This window comes from Amphiprion ocellaris, chromosome 13 (assembly GCF_022539595.1).
Source record: "Amphiprion ocellaris isolate individual 3 ecotype Okinawa chromosome 13, ASM2253959v1, whole genome shotgun sequence".
Lineage (NCBI taxonomy): Eukaryota > Metazoa > Chordata > Actinopteri > Pomacentridae > Amphiprion > Amphiprion ocellaris.
In genome coordinates this window covers 36,160,997-36,179,859 of record NC_072778.1, presented here as the reverse complement: position 1 = coordinate 36,179,859, position 18,863 = coordinate 36,160,997, and the positions used below count along the sequence as shown (strand labels likewise).

The 18,863-nt window shown below is 41.9% G+C and overlaps 3 protein-coding genes across 3 annotated transcripts; 1 reads left to right on the top strand and 2 right to left on the bottom strand.

The window, feature by feature from the left end:
* Positions 1–4: 4 nt before the first annotated feature.
* plp1a (proteolipid protein 1a) lies at positions 5–7,646 on the bottom strand. The gene is made up of 7 exons (XM_023265690.3): positions 7,500–7,646; positions 5,367–5,553; positions 5,059–5,215; positions 4,605–4,773; positions 3,001–3,074; positions 2,835–2,900; positions 5–2,437 (listed from the first exon to the last, which is right to left on the bottom strand). Exons 1-7 carry the CDS (start codon positions 7,501–7,503, stop codon positions 2,357–2,359), a joined length of 738 nt encoding a protein of 245 aa, XP_023121458.1. The 5' UTR covers positions 7,504–7,646; the 3' UTR covers positions 5–2,356.
* Positions 7,185–18,589, top strand: si:dkey-27i16.2 (regulator of cell cycle RGCC-like). Its single transcript, XM_023265693.3, has 6 exons — positions 7,185–7,333; positions 14,770–14,952; positions 15,833–15,997; positions 16,597–16,677; positions 17,330–17,392; positions 17,966–18,589. Exons 2-6 carry the CDS (start codon positions 14,931–14,933, stop codon positions 17,971–17,973), a joined length of 339 nt encoding a protein of 112 aa, XP_023121461.1. The 5' UTR covers positions 7,185–7,333; positions 14,770–14,930; the 3' UTR covers positions 17,974–18,589.
* pcdh20 (protocadherin 20) lies at positions 10,064–13,333 on the bottom strand. The gene is made up of 2 exons (XM_023265687.3): positions 13,203–13,333; positions 10,064–12,685 (listed from the first exon to the last, which is right to left on the bottom strand). Exons 1-2 carry the CDS (start codon positions 13,248–13,250, stop codon positions 10,154–10,156), a joined length of 2,580 nt encoding a protein of 859 aa, XP_023121455.2. The 5' UTR covers positions 13,251–13,333; the 3' UTR covers positions 10,064–10,153.
* Positions 18,590–18,863: the final 274 nt, after the last annotated feature.

Genomic DNA, 18,863 nt, shown 5'->3' with positions numbered 1-18,863 from the left:
GCTGTCTGCTCTGGTTTGTTTATTTTGCTGTCAACGTCCATGAATGAATGTGTCCCTAAGCTATACTATTCACTAAAAATAGGTCACTAAAATGTCTTGGCGTGTCTGTTATGTCAAGTTGTTGTTACTTTATTATTGGAAAAAAAAAACCTGATATTTGCAGTAAAAAGCAACGGCGTTAAAATGGAGTGTCTCTTTCTCAGCAAGATCATGAGTAAAATATGGGTATCATACATTTATCTCAAAAGACTGTTTAAATTGCATCACAAAAGACCTTGAGTGTCATTGAATGATTCAAGTATGTGTGGGAAACTGGGAGACGGTGAACACTCTGTTTAAAAAAAAAAAAAAAAGAACATCAAACATGCACTGCATTTTTATTTTCCCTTCATTAAAAAGGATATTAAGCATGCACTGCATACTGTGAAAACAGACCTGGGAAGAAGAAAATTATGTTGTCTAAGTACATATCTTTAAATCTGTTACTTAAGGAAAAACATACATGGTCTACTGAGATTGGTCACATGCAGCACATTATGTGGAATAAGTACAAAATATTGAGCCGTTACGCTCAATTTAGAAAAATAAGTTTCCATCTGCATTTGCACCATTGTGCAACTTAATATGTAATATACAATACCAGTATTTCAATCAAAATAATGAAGGGAATTAATTTAATAAACTACCAAGTTCTGCTATTAAACTAGAACATTGTACAAAATCATGTTTATCATAAACTCAGATGAGATTTTTGTTATGTAAAGCTCCTTCAACAAAACAGCACTGCTGTCAGGAGATGTCGGACATGTTTGCAGCGTAGGGAGAGCACAGCGACCCTCCTCTGTCCCTCTGCAGCCTCCGATACAGGTCGTAGCCTCTCCTCTCGTCTTTCGCCCTGTGCCTCAGCATCCTCAGGTACACCTGGTACACAGCCAAGTGAAGGGAACAGTGCACCTGTGGACACAAGAGGAGAGAATACAAAACACCTTACAACACACCTTGGCCCCTAGCTGTGGCAGGAAGCCAAGGATGGAGCACACACACACTGAGACTACACCAGATTACAAAAATGTTTTCATAAGCTGTCACACAAACGTTTCAAAGCATTCTTTTTTTATTATCAAATATTACCAACACAAAACAAACTATCAACCAGCCTACTGCGATTTGACAAATCCACACGCAAACAGAATAATCTACTTTTTATCTTGCAAAAGGTTTTGTTAGTAATACTGAAAATGAACATTCTTAGTAAATTCAGCTACAAAAAGTTTAAAAAAAAAAGTGCTATACAATAACTACAACAAAATTCCTAAAGAATTAGAGACAAATCAAAGCTGTCCTTTCTCTATAAAAGCACTGGAGTTGTACATTAACAGCAGGGGCTATCACACCACAAAATGGGTTTTTGGTCTAATATTATACAGTTACTTTGATAAGTAAGCACGTAGTGCTTTTGACATCTCAAAGTTATGAGAAACAGTTTCAGACCTCACTAGATCTAAACAAAAATGTGCCTTTGTCAGTAAGAAACTATTCAGAATAATATAAAATTCCTTTCGTCTTTCACTCTGAACCCATCGTTTCCATTATTTGGGGGGAGGTGGAGGTCATGCAGCAGCGTGTGGATGTGTTGTGTGTGTGGTTGTGGTCCCAGAAGAGCTGCATTGAGGCTTTAGAGAGGTCTAACCCTGTCTTTGTCCAGAGGGCCCTCTCCCTTGACATGTAATATAACCCTTGGCAGAGACTCATAGTGCAGGTGGCCCCCAGAGCTGGCTTCTTATTGGCTAGCTTTCCAAACAGGCATGACTCCATTGTTAAGGCTTTTCTCCAGCGCGTGAGAAAAGTCCTGAGGTCAGCGTGAGACTGCAAATGCATGCTTGTCTGCCACCACGGCAACCAGATGTGAGGAGTGGTAGCCATGGTAACCTCTAATCCCTATTCTCCATAACAGCTGCATTCTACCTGCACATGCTGCAAATTAGTGGTCACTTCTTACATATGTTTATGCATTAGCAGTGTTTTATTTGTCTTTTTAGTGCAGTGGGACGCACACATGGATGTTAGACCCTAACCTCAGCAAGCAGCATAAGCAACAATTTACAAATATTTTGGTGACGTGACAGTGAAAATACTGAAATAACAGTCTAGGTCAAAGCATCAAATACACTCATAAAAACAGAAACGGGAAAAACAACAACATCCTTATATCAAGGAAAGTAAAAATATAAACTCAAGATTTAGAAGTCCATGACCACACGTGGCTCTGTGCATACGACATTGAAGGAGAGAACTGCTGCCATGCCTTTAGATCCCCTTGTTGGTGGTAGAGACAGAGGACAGGAAGCTGGGGTGCCTAACACCGTGCACCTATGCCCTTTCTCCCCAGATACCGCAGAACCGCAAAGTTATAGGTGGTTGACACAGTATAGGTCAGCTATGAAAAGACAAGCAGAAATGAGGAGTTTAGAAAAGAAGCGAGAAAATTCACAGCATCCTCGAACTCTACAAGAACAAAACACGATTGTGCTAATGACTTTAATTTGATAGCATCCACATAACGGCTTCAGTAATGGAGCATGCCAGTATAATGCCTGCACCATTTGCCTGCATGGCTGGAACACCAGCAGACATTACAGCATTATTATGATGTTTGTGTCAGCTGAGAAAGAGGAACAGAGAGCAATAGTACAAGAGTCATCAGTCATGGAGGCCTGAGATGCCTTGTCGCCTACACTGGGAGCGTCACCAAGTCACATGAGCCATAACACTTTTGTTGTACCCCACTGTAGAGGTGCGGTCAAGCTGGCCACAGCCAGAGGATAAATACTCACCAGAGCCAAGAGAGTGATGCCCGCACCGGCAAAGGCAGCAATGTAGAGGTCATAGGTCATCCGATACTGATGGAGGAGATTTGCATTGACGTTTATAACATGCCGTCTTCATTTCATATCAAAGAAATTATAGAACATGACAGCAGAGTTGTTTTGTGGTTCTTACCTCTCTTGTCTTGCAAACACTAGACAGGGTCATACCACAGGCTTTTCCTGGTACTGCGTTCCACGGCAAGAGTCCTACAAAGATAAAATTCCACGACTCAATTTTAACTCTCAATAACACAGATAAACATGCCTCCATCATATATTCTTTGTATTGTCCAGAAGCCACATGAAAAGATCAAAACCACTTCTGACTTCTCTGCATTCATTAAGACTCATCTCTATGTCCATTCCTTCCCACTGAACACATAAATCCTAAAAATGGTCCCATGATTATTGCATCCTTTTTTAATACGGCTGGATAATTTCTTACAACAGCTGGGCACTGTGGATTTTAGCAAACGTTGCCAAAAAGAGCAATAGTGCATGTGTTAGGGACTATTTTCAGCTGCACATTAATACACATTTGATGTGCTAGGGAGTGTTTACAGCCTCAAGACAGTGTATCTGAGACTGACTCAAAATAATACAGTGCCCATGTTCATGGTAATGAAGGAACAAGTCACCCAGTGCAATAGTGTGGCTCACTATGTGGTAGATGTGTTTTTAGCCACACTCTGGGGATGGCAGTGTTGGTCTGTGGCTCTGATGGCACTTTTCAGTTTGGACTGATAATCATTTTGCTGCAGAACTTTGTCCACACATTCACAGCCACAGAGAATGAATGAAAGTTGACATTTTTGTATTTTACCACAGTGTCTAGACTATTGGATGGACTGCAGTGAAACTTGGTACAGACATTCATGCTCCCCTAAATGAAATCTAGTAATTCTCAGATTTGTTAATTTATTTTTGACTTCAGAGTCTATTATTATTATGATTTATGATGAATACCTGCAAAACTAAAGACATTCCATAAGTGGTCTGACTCACCGGATATAAACTTTGGGTATAAGCCTGCCATTGCCCTCCTGCTATCTATGTATTATCGTTTTCAAAAAATCTATTTCACTCTGTTAAACAGCAACAACAACCTCTGAGCTAGCAACCTACTACAATGAAAATGTCAAGATTTGCAGACGCTTTGGATCTAATTCAGGCCTGCAGTTTTCTTCATGTGAATTAGCCATTTTAATGCCAGTGCTCGTGTTCCTGTATGAAAATGTTCCACACCACTGCTGCTTCCTGGGCTTTGAAGATGATTGTGATTTATAGTGAGGTGCTGTCAAACCATTCTGCACAGTGCAACAGAATGGTTTGGCTATGTGACACTAACTTTTTAGGCTCAGCTCTACTTTGTGTTCAATTTTTAGTTAATGTTGGCATGCTAACACACTAGAGGTGACATATGAACACAATAAACACTTACTTACTAACATCAGTAACCATCCTCCCAGTGAGCAAGTTAGCATGCTAACTGTAGCAATTAGCACCTGCACCATAGTAGAGCTTCAGAGTTACTGTGATATCAGCGGACTCTTAGTCTATTCAGTAGTTTTTGGACAACAGTGGAGAGCTGTGGCCAGATGAGGCTTTGATTAAACAGACCTTTAATAATCAACAGCAACATTTGCAAGATAAATATCACCAGACTTATCCCTCAACTGAATACAATTAGTGTGAGAAGACAGTATTACTGGTTGCCATAAACAGAGTTCTTTTTACCGTATTGCCTTGCATCAACACAGAGCTGGTTGATGCTTGCTGGGGTCTCGGTCAGAACATCAATAGTGTGGCATGTTGCATCCATGTTGTAGAAGAAGTAGACAGGTAAGGCCGAAAAGGCAAACACCAGCAGCCACAGGACCGCGAGTGCATACGTCATCACTATAAACTGCGCAAGGAGAAAACAGAATTAACATTATGGACCATCATAATAATTAATGGACGCAAAGACGTAATTTAAGAGAGCGTGTTTATTAGCATTGACTCACTTAGTGACCACATTATCTTACTCCCTTTTCTCCTCACATGTATGCTTATCTTTGTGTGTCCCTGGAGTTTTCTTTTTTAGAAGTTTTAAGATTTTCAGCTCTGCACCCACCAGGGAGTGATATGTGTATTAATCCCATCCAATCTCTCCAATCCCCTCTACTTGTCCCACTCTGGGCCGTCTCACCGAGGAGCTGAGGCAGCGGCCACACATGGTGCTCCTGAACTCTCCAAAGGTTTGCTTGGCAGCGCTTGTGGTGTAGAAGCCCTCGGCCAACAGCACGATGCAGTAGAGGAAGAAAAAGGAGGCCAAACCATAGATGACATACTGGAAATACTGAATGCTGAGACAAAGAGGAGAAGGAAAAACCCTTGAAAATGCTGACTTATGCACAATTTAAACCTTCAAAATAGACACTGCACTCTGAGAAATCCCATGCTGAGCGTAAAAAGGTGCCACTGTGAAGATGGAAATGTAAGAATTTGATGACTTACATGTAGGCAAGGGTGATGTAGTCCTGAAGGTTACGGGCAAAGTAAGTCTCGATGAGTCTCTCCGTCTCTGTGAGCGCCTGGTGCCCACAACCACAGAAGAGGGCAATGCCAGAAAAGCACAGCAGTGTGGCAACCAGGGAGCAGTATGGCACACCTCCCAAACAGCGCATACAGCAGTCATAGCAACCTGTTATTCAAGATGCAACACCATGAAAGTCGGGACATAATATCAACTGATTCATTCCACAGCACAAAATATTAAAATGTACAAATTATACATAGTATAATGTACTGAGGGGAAGTTTTTTTTAACTCTAGCAATATGGACTTCTGCTATAAATCATGCAAATGCTGATTTGTAATTGTGGTTTATGCCTTCACCTCAATGCAAAATGAATTGAATGTTGCTCTGCTCAAAACTGAACTGAGGCTGTAACTAAAGTTTGACTTCATTATTGATTACTCTTATAATCTAAAATGTCCAACCAAGAGTAATCAAAAGTTGCAATATTGCTCAAAATACTCAACAGCAACTTCTTTCTCCAGAAGCTATTTTAATGTTATGCTGATTAATTCAGAAAATATGTCAGCAATTTTCATAGTGACTGTTTTGTAATGAGGTTGGTGGTTTAACCTGTGGAACAGGAAATATTTTTTTATTTTGTAACAAAAGTCTACTGAATTAGGGTGGAGGCAGAAATCTCCTGACACAGACATCTGAAAACCTAGGCATGCAGACAACACTAGAGGTAAGTAAGAGTAAATAAAAAGACATCCAACTGCACCAAGCTTTTAAAGAAAATTTGTTTGTGCTACTGTGTCACTATGGGCCAAGCTGCAGCTAAAAACACTGAAGTTCACTTGGTAAAGCTGTGCATTCTCCCTATAGTCATGTGCTGATTGAACGGATGCCAAAGGCCACAGGCATGGGGATGTGTCTGCACTGACCCCAGCTCACACCCTGACTCCATTCACCACCCAGCATGGAGAGTGTGAGAAAAGAGGGAGGATGAAGAGGAGAGACAAAGTGCAGCAGAGAGAGAGGCTGCTTTTGTGGCTAAAGAGACAACAGTCTTTGTCCCACAGCATCATGGGGGTACAAGGGCCACCAATGTCAAGCAAACAAAGGCCAGAGGCACCTCGATGCCTCGCACACACATGCACACACTCATAGACTTCCTTCTGAGGAGAGACAGGCACAAGAAAGTGATGGTTGGTGTGTGTGAGGGTGGGTCGATGCTGCCAGTGCTGGAAGGGGACGGAAAAGCAAATCTAAACAAACAATGCAACTGTGTGCATGTGTGCCATTACCCAGTCGCATGCATGCATCCACACAGACACGCACAATGGAAGCAGACAGACTGTGGTTGGTACCATTACAGTAAACACAGATGGCAGGAGGGGCAAATGGCTCTTTAATTGAACACATCTACATGGCTTTGTTGCCTGTCTGGGTGAGAGAGGGGGAGACATGCAAACTGCAATCACTGTCATTCAGATAGATAACTTTCCTAGAGGGAGTTTTACAAGATAAACTGTGAGAAAACTAGCAAATGACAGATTATATTCAGTATAGTTATATTAATAAGTAAAAACACGGACCAATTACTGACATATCTGAGTGCACAACGAATTTTGGTCTCAATAAGTTGCCTAAAAATAGTAAAAACGACCTGCACATAATCCAAAACCCCACATTCTTACCAATACTGAGCCACATGCCTTCAGATCCACCTTGTGCCAATTAACTAATTAAGACCTGAGCAGCCTGCAGCAGTCTGCAAATAAAAACAAGCCTGGTAGAAGTCATCTGTTAGAAAATGCAAAACTGAGGCCGAGTACTCCTCTATAAAAAAAAAAATTGAGAAAGATTACGACCGAAAGCAAAGGCGACAAGGCTCCTGTGAAAGTGGCCCTGCCATCTCAAGCATGAAATAAATCTCATAATATCAGCGGAGCGTCCGCCGGTGAGTAGCCGACTTCTAAAGTGACAACAAAAAAAATCATAACTTCTGATGCCCTTCTCACGGTTCCACTTAAATCAGCGTGCGATCACACATGCAATAAGGTGAAGATCTGATAATAAGAATATGCTTAAAAGCTCATAAAAAGGTAGATTGTGGAGTTTCTTACCCATGTCTAGGAAGGATGCGTTCAGGACTCGTTGGCTTCTGCCGCCTGCACTGCAGCTGCTCCACTGATGATATGCGCAACTTGTCTGCGGCCCCCGTATATCAATCTCAAGTCGCGTTCTGTTTCCCCCAACAATGGACAGACCCGCTGATGACTGCAAGTGCAATCTTAAAGAAACAATGTCGCTTTTCAATGAACTTCAGTGCGGGGAATAATGAGGAGGTCAGGGTTCTTAAACTTGCAGACATTTACTTAAAGTTCATTGTTGCAGACGCACAACTCCTTATACAAGTTTTTTTTTTTCCCACTGGAAGAGCGTCACTTTTCTTCTTCTGTGTTATCCATTCAGAACTTACTGCTTATAATCAGTGGTTTGCCAAAGTTTCTTTTGTTTTCACATTTTCATCCAAACCTAATCATGCAGCCTGATGAGGCGCTGCATGTCTGCACAGTGATTATCTGAGATTACAACATTCAGCTTGTGGACAGTCAGGTGTTGATGTGAAGACTGTATGGAAGAACACCACACAACATGAAAGATCTGACACCCCAGCTGGCAAAACTGATGTGCTTTATCGTTTCTCTCTTAATGGGCTCTATTTAGTCTCAGAACGTCCCATTAAAAGCACTTAAAGTGGCGACCAGAAACACTGGCAGTAAGTCGACTTACGATAGAGTCAGATGGGGCCTTGTAGGTGGGATAGTTCAGGGGCAATGAGGGGTATTTCTCATTATCTCTGCTTTGATAAGAGTAACATCAGTTGTATTTTAATTACACTCCATTGTTACGCAATGTGTGATCCTAAAAGCCCTGATGTGTATCTCACAAATAATTTACTGGGTATTTGAGTCGATGCCAACTGTTTTTCTTTGTCCATGCAACCTCTTAACCCACTATCAAATGTTCAGCTTGAGAGGAAAAATGAATTTGATTCAAATGAAATGTGCTGTGAGTGGAGCAGAGCAGCATGCAGCAGGGAAACATCACTGATCTCCAGCGACCTGACTGAGAGACTGTCCTCTGATTCATCTCCACCCTCTGGCCAAATACCAGAAACAAAGAGCCACACTTGGCTTCATCTCTGCCCAGTAGATGGCAGGCTTTCTCCTACCATTAGTGATTTTGCAGCATCCCCACAACACAATTCATTTTGCTTGAGAAATGACAGCTCTGTCAAGAAGCATCTATTAACAGGATGCTGTGAAAACCCACTTTGTAAACATGTTTGTAATTTGTCATGCAGGTCAAAAATGTTCTTTTTTAAAGAATTCAATTGGCCTGCTTTGTTATGAATTTGTACCTGTTTTCATTCAATGGATTTGTAATTCCTTACTTAGAGATGCTGTTTTAATTTGTAATTTTGTTATGGAGCTCTTCATTTCTTCTCAGTTAATGTATTTAGTCTCACAGTACAAGCCTTTTAGATTATTTATTTTGGAGCTGACAGCTCAGAAATCCTCAGAGAGACACCACTCATGTTATACAAGCCTTCTCCGCTAACCTGATTGTTGTACATTCTGTTTTACAGGCTTCGACTCTTGGCTTTCCTCCTTTCTCCTACCACATGTGTATCTTGAAAGGATCGCTTAATAGTTTATGATACTGTAAAGACTTTAAAAAAAAAAGTCCTCCTTTGCAAAAGCAAAAAGAATTACCCTCCACTCTTTGTGCAATTGTGTGTTCACAGATTTGTAAACACAATTTCCCTGACTCATTCATGTTATTCATCACGCAACCTGATTTGACGTCTCAATTCTTCTCCAGCATACAAATGTGTGAGGAAAACACAGGAGCCTGCTGCCTTTTGTGAAGGTTTCTTTGTAAACGGTATGATTTCACTCCAGGCGTCTGTTACCAAAACAACAAGCCTGTTGGGTCACCAGGTGCCGTACAGTAGGCTTTTCTGGCTTTTTGTGTGCAGCCCAGCACTGTGGGTGAGAAGCAGTGCTATCGAATAACACGTGCGAGGCGGTGACTTGAGAAGTTGGTGTGCCTTCCCTCGGCTGCCTCTCACCTGTCCACAGCCGCCCTCTGCCTCCTGAGCTCATCTCAGAGTTACTCTTTTAGAGACTTTCATCACTTCCCCACCGGAGGAACATTAAACCCTTTTGTACGTCTAAATGCTTTAGATTCCCCATCACTCAGATTCAGAAATCTGAGAAAGGCCCAATCAACTTAGCAGACCATTACCTCAATCTTCCTACCTGCAGGGGTCATGGACAATAATCCTTAAAGGTAAAGGCCGTAATACTGGTACCTTACCCAGGATTTGCTCTGATATGCTCTATCTTTGTGTGGCGATACTAAACACAATACCCGTGTCAAGTTGTACTTCAGTAGTGTTATGTTTTTCTTAAGAATGCACAAGGAAGTCTCCCCCCACCAAAAGCACTGTTCTTATCAGATCACCTTTTTTGTATGCATTCCTGACTCACAGGAATAGTGGCTCTTTCAGAAAATGGATCAACTTTATTTCCACCGAATTTTTCACTTTTGCTGTTGACAAATGTTTGAATACACCGTGTATGAGCCCATTTCAATGACTTAATAAAATGCAAGAAGCCTTTGACAAATATTCACAATATATTTAATTCACTGGTGGTTTCCATCCTTGAAACTGTGAGTGAGATTACACATTGCTTGCTTAATTCTGTTATTCATCAGAGTAATATTTGCCTTTGAGCCTGAGTGGAATCTCATTCTCCTCAGTGTAGCTCCTCTTGTGCTGTTTTGGACTTCTTCTCCTCTGTTTCAGGTAAAAAACAGCTGTCACCACAAGCAAACATATGGATGCCAGCATCATACCCAGGCCTATTAGCAGTGTCACTTGTGCAGATCTGGTTGTTTCCACCTCACAGATGGGAGCCTTTGAAGGGTTCTGAACCAAGTCAGGTGTCCCTGTCCAGGTGGGCGCTCTGTCCAAGTGGCAGGGCTCCATGCTGTCATTGACTAACAGATTAACCCAGACAGTGGCGTAAAGAGGAGCTGGTTTCCCCCCATCTCTGACTACAATGAACAGGTGATGCATTCCTAGGTCTTTATGTAGAAGCTGATGACTTAAAGTGATGTTCCCTGACCTTGAATCGACCAGGAAGGGGCTGCTGTTTTGCACAGGCTCCGGTGCCACAACAGAGTATGTAATCTCTGAATTCAGCCCCGAGTCCTCATCGATGGCATAGATCTTTGTAACCATAGTACCTGCCATGGTACCTGGAGAGACAGTCAGGCATGAGGAGTTGCTGCTGGGAAGGATCACTTTTGGCTGGTTGTCATTGATGTCCTCCACAAAGATGGTAACTCTGGCAGTGGAAGTCAAAGTGGCCAGGTGTCCGTGATCGCTGGCCAACAGGTAGAGTTCATAGCAGTCCTTTGTCTCACGGTCCAAGTTACTGGTGGTACGTAGTGTCCTCTGAGTGTTGTCCACAGAAAAAAGTCCACTGCTGTTTACAACATGCAACTCTGTGTTCCCATTCTCACCTTCGTCTGGGTCTTTCACCTCTATCTTCCCCACCTGGGCGAATGGCGGCACATTTTCAGGAATGAAAAAGATGAAGTGAGGGGTTAGAAAAACAGGTGCGTTGTCATTCTGATCCAGAACACGAATGAACACTGTGGCTCTGGACTCCAAGGGAGGAGAACCACTATCTTGCACAAACACAGTGAGATTGTGTGCACCCTGCTGTTCCCTGTCCAGTGGAGCTGACACAGACAGTTGACCTGTCACAGAGTCGATGTTAAAGATGGTCGATGTGTATTTGTCCAGCCTGTAAGTTACTCTGCCGTTGTAGCCGCTGTCTGCGTCTGAAGCTGACACCCGCAGCAGAGACATTCCTGGCTGGTTGTTTTCCTCCACCTCCAGCTGATAGTGAGATTGGAAGAAATGTGGAGCATTATCATTGACATCTAACACCAACACCCTGATCACATGCCTAGAAGGAGCGATCGCAGTTCCTTCAGCCGATCTCCCATGCATTACCACAGAGATATGATGTTCACTTTTCATCTCATAGTCGAGGGGCTTTGATGTGGAAAGCAGATATTTGCCATTCTGTGGGCTCAAAGTGAAAGGCACTTCACCCTCGATGGCAAGAGACGAGTCTTTAAAGTTGCTGTCACCCTCAAGCTCTAAAACAGCTAAGACGGTGGGGGGCTGGTTCTCTGGTAACACCATAGTCTGGTTTTGATGCTCCGCTATGAACCCGATCTTGATCATCAGCTCCTGCTTCGCCTTGGGGAGCACGGATACAGTTACCTGAATGTCTGCTGGGGGGCAGTGATGGCCGCTAGCAAAAACTTTCAACACCAGCTCCTCGGTGTTGTCACTCTGGAGGTCTTGTGTTAGTCTGATGTACCCAGTGAGGCTGTCGACACTAAACAGCTCCTTGGCCCGCTTGGAGACTCTGGGACTGAGGGAGTAAATGATGGCAGCGTTCGGGCCTGTATCTGGGTCTGTGGCTTTGACCTGAGCGACCATCATGTTCTTTGGGGAGTCTCCCGGGATGGTGACACTGCGGGGGCTGTCAGAACTAAAGCTCGGACAGTTGTCATTAACATCTGTCACTGTGACCATTAAAGTTGCTGTTGCACTTAAAGGGTCTGTGCCACGATCAGTGGCCACCAGCTGCATCTCATACAGCTCCCGTGTCTCCCTGTCTAGAGCTGTTTGTACAACCAGCATGATTAAAGGCCTGTCTTCTTCCACTTTTAAACTGAAAACACCATTGGATCCTTTAAGGTGGTACTGCAGCTCTCCGTTATGACCAATATCTCTGTCCTGAGCCTGGCCATCCAGTAAAAAACTGGTCCCCACAGTCACATCCTCAGACACCCTCAGGTGGATTTCACTATTTTCAAAATGCGGTGTATTGTCATTGATGTCCTCTATGATCACAGGAAACTGTATAAGGTCTCCTGAGGCCGCCACGACAGCATTGTGCAGAATAATGCATTCCTCAGCTTTTGTCTCCTCAGGGCAGAGGGCCTCGCGATCCATCTTTTGCTCACTGGTGTACAAATTCCCAGTGTTTTTGTCCATCCACAGATACTCTTGGGTCAGGAGCTTGTATGGAGGTGGAAAGTGTTTACTAAGTGATCCGACCAGAGTGCCAGGCTCCAACTCCTCTGGGACAGAAAAGTGGACAGAGCCACATATGATCTGTTTGATGTGGACCAGAAAGAGCAGATTCTGATGGAGACAGATGGGGAAAAACACAGTGTTATTTTTGATTTTGTTTATCATTGCACTTGAACTTGATAGGGGTTCCAGAGGAGGAGTTTTCCCAGGTGGCGATGAAGTTTAAACTTCATGCCCCAGTGAGCTCTTTTAAAAGCAGGCAACTGTACAATGAAGGCAATGTGATGCCCCTCATTTATCTCCAACCGATTACTCTCTTACACAAATAACACATACAAAAAACAAATGACAGAGCATGTATTTGATCTAATAAATCTACATATATTAAGCATAATTTTATGTATAAATGTACTTAATAAGTCAGTTTTCTTGAAAATTCTCTGAGCATAATTTGTTCATAAAACAAATTATGCTGCTGAATGTGATTCAGTGATTCTCCAGCTGCTTTAGAACCTTTTCATACTTTCTGAAATTGCATACTAAACAAAAGCATTCCAGTTACACTCTTTAACTCAATCACAAACACTTAGACAGTAATTAGACACCACCAGAATAGATAATCTCTTACCTGCAGGAGTCCAGTCCAGGTCATATTATCAGGAGTCCCATGGCCCATCGCCCTCACACATGTTACCCAAGTTCCCCGACAGCAAGTGAACGCCGAGGACAGAGGCAGCAGTCTAAACCTGCACAGTTGAACACAGAATTCATTACATGCCCCTCCTACAACACTTACCTTGCATGTCAGACTGACATATGAGAAGTCAGGAGTACAACAGGTTTACCTGCATGAGTTGAGTTCAAGTTTTTATAGGACTCGTGTTGCAAAACCATCAAACAATGTCAGCATGACGCTTATGTAAATATATTTCCTTCTAGGCTGCAGTGGACCAGATTAATGTGCCACTCAAATGTGCTTACACACCTTTATTTTTTTTAAATAACACACCTGCACACCTCCACAATGGAATGGACACCTGCCATCTGTTTTCTTTCCAACTTCTTCATAATCTGCTATAAGACTTTACAACATCAGCATCACTGGCTGATGTTAACATAAACTGGACTATATCATTACCACCCCAAACCATAAAATTTGCACTGACATTCTTGCACTGCACATCTCTGCACTTTTAAACTTTATTTTTATTTTTTCTGTTAAGCCACTTTACCCTCATCTGTCACCCTTGTATATATTGTAAATATTATTACTATTGTTCTATTATTCTTTTATTCTTATCACTATGTCTACTGTTACATAAGCTGCTGTAACAATGTAAATTTCCCCTGGAGTGGGGAGAAATAAAGAACTTTATCTTTATCTTTATCTTTATCTTAATGCTTGAATGGTGTTTGAATCTTTTTCTTTTAGATTTGTCTTTTAGTAGGCTTCTCTGCTATCCAAATTTCCAGAAACCTTTACAGTTCTAATCTCGAAGCCTTTATAAATAACATGACAAACAATGCTCTGACTAGCATAGATAAAAACTGGCAGTTTATCAGTGATGAAAATGTAGCTGCTCACAAGAAGTTACGTTTTATACAATGCAGATAGACAGAGCTATCTGACGACTTCCGTTGCTTTTTAGCCCGTTTATGTTTTATTATGTATAATCCGCGGTTTACTTTTACTTGAATAATGATTTGAGCAGCTCTATCACTGAGAAACACGCAAGGTCCACACAGATAATTGCATAATACACCCTGTGGACTTGCACAGCTGCTGTGTGGGGGTTGAGGGCCTCTGTAGACAGAACAGAGTACTGCACCGCTCAAAACACCAGGAAACACTTTTAAAAGTTTTGAGAGAGCGACGCCTTTTCTTTCTTAAAGTGCCATTAGATGAATTCAGTTCACCTCAACCACAGTCAGGAGCGCAGGAATACATTAATTCAATAACAAAGTTGTAGCCAAGAGGAAACATCCGGAGAGACGTATTAATTTTATTTTGATAAGACCTGATTGTACAGTGTGAAAGTGGGGGAAATTAAATCCAATTAAAGTTTCACCTTCATTTGTAAGCTTTGGGGGAAAGTTTTGCTCCGACTTGAATTGCGTAATGACTTATTTCTGTCTGTCATTTGCGTAAACATTTTTCCTTTTCCCCTTTTCCGCCCACTTTTTTCCATTTACAGTAGACTGCTGAGGTTTTCCTACGACGTGATTGGCTGCTCTGGTCCTCCATGCGAGCGGCTTTAGAATAAAAGTAAAACGCCGCCTGTCAGCTTTAAAGCGTTTTGAACCCGGAGACTCATACAGCAGCAGCAGCAGCAGCCTGGTGGGGTTTTATTTCAGCATGTCCTCAGACATTAACACGGGTAAGTCCAACGACTACTTGAACCATTAATTTTATATGATTACAGTGATGGTGATCATATGCAACAACTAACACAAGTATGATTCCTTCAGTAGGGCTGCATTTTTATCCTTCTCTGAGTCAGGACTTGCTAAAGCATCACATCACAGTGCTATAAATTACAGTTTAAATCATGCTTAAGTTTTCCCTATAATGCTCGTCAGTTACATGTTTGTAGCACATACATGTATTTGTCCACATTTCACTCATTTTCTCACAAGTTCAACAGAATTTCTCACATGCTTTGGCCGTTTCTTGACAAAACTTTTCAAATATTGACACTACTTCTTTCATGCTATTTTGCCTTGTCTTTCCTTAAACTTTGCTCTATTCTTGTACACCCAATGAAATAGAGGATAAGCTGAGCGCTGTTGATCCCATATTACATCCATTATTTTATAAAGGTGAATTTATTCAGGGCATGGCCTAAAATGTTGTTTTATAGCAGTGCATGGCATAGAAGTTTGATTTATAATGTAATATTTTTTCTATTACACTTTGCAGACCAGGTGGTTTATTTGCCATATGGGCTGTTAGCTTTACTTTTAACACACCCAGTTATCCGAGGCAGCCCAATGATATAAACTTCAGCTGCAAGTTTGGACTTTTAATGTCTTTTCTTTTTTTTTTTTGCCTAATGAGGTTTGTGTTATCAGAAATAACTCTGACATTAAGTTTTCTGAGTTTCTTTGATTTTAAAAAAAATGCTGTAAATGTATATATGGTTACAAAATTGTTTATGTTTTCAGTAGTATTCGCTTCCTTGCTTGAGAATCTTTACATGTTCTTTCAGTGCAGTGAGTGATTCTTCTTTTCCCCAACTGCTGTCACTTTTTCCACAGACTTGGACTTGGAGCTGGGTGAGTTGCTGCAGGAGTTCCAGGATGTGGTGGAGGAGCTGAAGGCCCCTTCTCAGAGCAAACCTCACGCTTACCAGCACGTCCTACACGTGGCCAAAAACCGTGCGGGACTGGGAGATGACAGCGGGGTTGAGGACTCGGATTACAGTAAGTAAAAACAAATCATCATTTTAAAACAATGCTGCCGTGATTAAGATAATGTTTGCTTAATTTGCAAAGTAGTAGGGAAGTTATTTAATGCATCATTTGCTGGTGACTGACTATGTATGGAGTCCCCATGGACGCTAGTTGAGCCCCTTTATCAGCCCAAACAACTGCAGCTTGACACTTTTAATTTGCATGAAATTAATGATACAAGAGGACACATCCCTGCACACTTCTGTTAAAGTGGCTGTTTTGCTCAAGACAGTAGCTGTGTACCAGAATGAACTGCAATTATGGATAACCCATTTGTCGATGGTTATGAGATAAAAGAAGAAAAGTGTGTTTTCTCTGCTCCCATGTGTCGTCATTATTGAGAGTATTTTGGCTCCCTAATGTTTCAACAGGCGAACTGCTTTTTAAAAGCTGGCACATGGGAGTCACTAGCAGTGAACAGGCATTTACCTTCACTTTATTGCATTTTATTGTTAGTGTCACTTTGTGCAGCTCCTGCATTGTGTTAAAATTGTTGTCGTTGCTGATCATTTACATGGACTGTCCTCAGTGCTTATTATCTCCTTTCTCTCCCTCTTTGCCTCCCTCAGGCAGTGAAGCTTCTATGGGAAACAGTTTGAATACCAGCGAGGAGGAGCTTCACACAGCAGGCATAATGCTGGCACCAAAAGGTACTGGAGCCTCCTATCAGCCTATCTCCATCCTGATAGCCCTCCTTCTTACAGCAATCTCTATCGCTCTGATCACTATCACAGCCACACACAAACCCTCTACATTAGGCTGGGAGCTCTTTTGTTTTTGTACAACAAAGCTCCTGCCGCTGTGACTGCGACGTCTCAACACCCGTCTTTGAAAATCTCCTGCAGGGGTTGTGTGTGTCTGTTGTGTAGTGGTGAGACTGGCCCAAGTGTGTGTGCAAATGAATGATTGCTGTTGTGTTGTGTTGCATTCAGATGCACAGAGCACTGTTAAATTTCAGTGGATGAAAACAGGAAGGTAACCAGAAGGTGGCATTTACTCTGTATGGGTTTTACACAGAATAACTGCAGATATTTGCAACAGAGATCCTGGTGGGATCCTGTAAGCTGTCAACAGCTTTAAGATCAACTTTGTCTCAGTTTGTAGAAAAGAAGCTGATAATGTTTTTGCCGGTGTAAATACAGTTAAGTTCATATGTAATTGTGGGAATTAGATTAGTTTTTCAGCTTTTGGTTTAAAAGAAATGCCACTGAACGGAGCTGCATTTCTCTACAAAAGCGTTCCAGTGCTGTTTTTTCTCTATAGTTTCTCAAATTCCTTTTTCTTTCTGCTCTCCTTCTGCAGCCAAGCTGGGAGACACAAGGGAACTTGAGAGTTTTATCGACATGTTGGACCGGGAACTTGCTGGTGTGTATTTAAGAGAATTACATCCCCTATCACTAAATCTTTTCTTTTATTCCTTTTGCACTTAAGCTGACAAGCCAGCAGGCTACAGTGTGTTGTGGTGGCAGAGCCGCTGACAGAGTGCATGCGCTGTTGCACACTGGAAAACAGAGCACGTAGTCATAGCCACCTTGTTTCTACCCTGAGCTACCCCCCTCCTGTTTATCTCTGAGCACCTTTTATGTGTAAATGCCATGTCTGGGGATTCAGGTGGACTCTATCTCCACGCCCTTTAGTGATAATAGCATACTTGACTACATGAGCATCATGATCCTGCTATCAGCACTAAAGCAGTGGGGTTTCAGAGGCCTGTGAACACAGGCATCGCCCTGTGCATGCACACGAGCCACGAGGAGCAACACATGCATCCGCTGCTATCAGTGGTCTTGACACGGAGAGAATTAATGCTACAAATCAACTGTAACTCCCTCTGTGTCTTTACCAGGCTCATGTATTAGACAGTGCATGTTTATATGCCTTCTGTAAAAATTCCAGCTCCTGAACTTCTGTATCTTTTTCTTCCTCTTTCTTTTGCAGAAATGTGAACAGAGAGAGAAAGTGAGCAGGGGAAACAGGCCGGGGGCGACATAGTTGGCTACCGCCAAGCAGAAAGGCAAATCTACACCAGAGCAGATCTGATGGAGCAAATGCTCCCTTTGCCGCTCCAGGGGAAAAGGTTAACATCAGAAATTAAAAGGGCAGTCCATTCTGAAATGCAAGAACACCCTCAGACCTCTGGCGATGCTGTGTCCAGCCGGCGAGACGACGCCCCTGCAGCATCAGATCCAAGATGTGTGACATATTCCCGAAACTAGACAAAGCTTCCATCTGTCCAGGCCTATGAGAAAACACTGCCTAGAGTACACAAAGCATATTTATGCCACACTTAAAATTCCCATAAGGGTTTTGCCAGTAAAGGGCCCTAAATCTTTATCACCATTTATTTTTAAAGAAGCTTTGTCTAGTTCAAAATTACAAAAGGCACTTTAGTTTTAAAATAATTTCAAGGTCAAGGGGTTCAGATCTGCTGTTTTATCATTAAATGTCATTTAAATGCTGACGTATCCAGTGTACAGTTCTTGTTTATATTCTTTTTTTAAATATACGTTTTTGTACAGATGAGTGCAAATATAAATAAAGCTACATTTTGATTTAATTTCATATGGTTTCATTTTTTTTCATGATCTGCTGGTCAAAAGAATACATTTTGGTGTCTAAATTGATTTTTTTTTAACTTCATTTGTTTAATTGTTCTATGCTTTCATTTCAGAGTACAATGAGACTTTAACATGCATGATTTCCAACAAGAAACTGGAAGAATTGAGGTGTTCTAAAACTTTTGACTGGTATTCTAAATAATCCTAAATTTAATCTTCCTCCTGATTCACTGCAGAGACACTGCCGGCCTTGTTGATGATATCTGATTCTACAAACA

Excerpts from the sequence above, each read along its gene's own strand:
- plp1a (XM_023265690.3), bottom strand. Across the intron at positions 4,774-5,058 it reads GCCGCTGCCTCAGCTCCTCG|TTTATAGTGATGACGTATGC; the intron begins GTGAGACGGCCC and ends CTCCTTGCGCAG. Across the intron at positions 3,075-4,604 it reads TGTTGATGCAAGGCAATACG|GACTCTTGCCGTGGAACGCA; the intron begins GTAAAAAGAACT and ends TTATCTTTGTAG.
- pcdh20 (XM_023265687.3), bottom strand. The coding sequence starts at position 13,250 with ATGGGCCATGGGACTCCTGATAATATGACCTGGACTGGACTCCTGCAG. Across the intron at positions 12,686-13,202 it reads CCTGGACTGGACTCCTGCAG|AATCTGCTCTTTCTGGTCCA; the intron begins GTAAGAGATTAT and ends TGTCTCCATCAG.
- si:dkey-27i16.2 (XM_023265693.3), top strand. The coding sequence starts at position 14,931 with ATGTCCTCAGACATTAACACGG. Across the intron at positions 15,998-16,596 it reads GGTTGAGGACTCGGATTACA|GCAGTGAAGCTTCTATGGGA; the intron begins GTAAGTAAAAAC and ends TGCCTCCCTCAG. Across the intron at positions 16,678-17,329 it reads CATAATGCTGGCACCAAAAG|CCAAGCTGGGAGACACAAGG; the intron begins GTACTGGAGCCT and ends CTCCTTCTGCAG.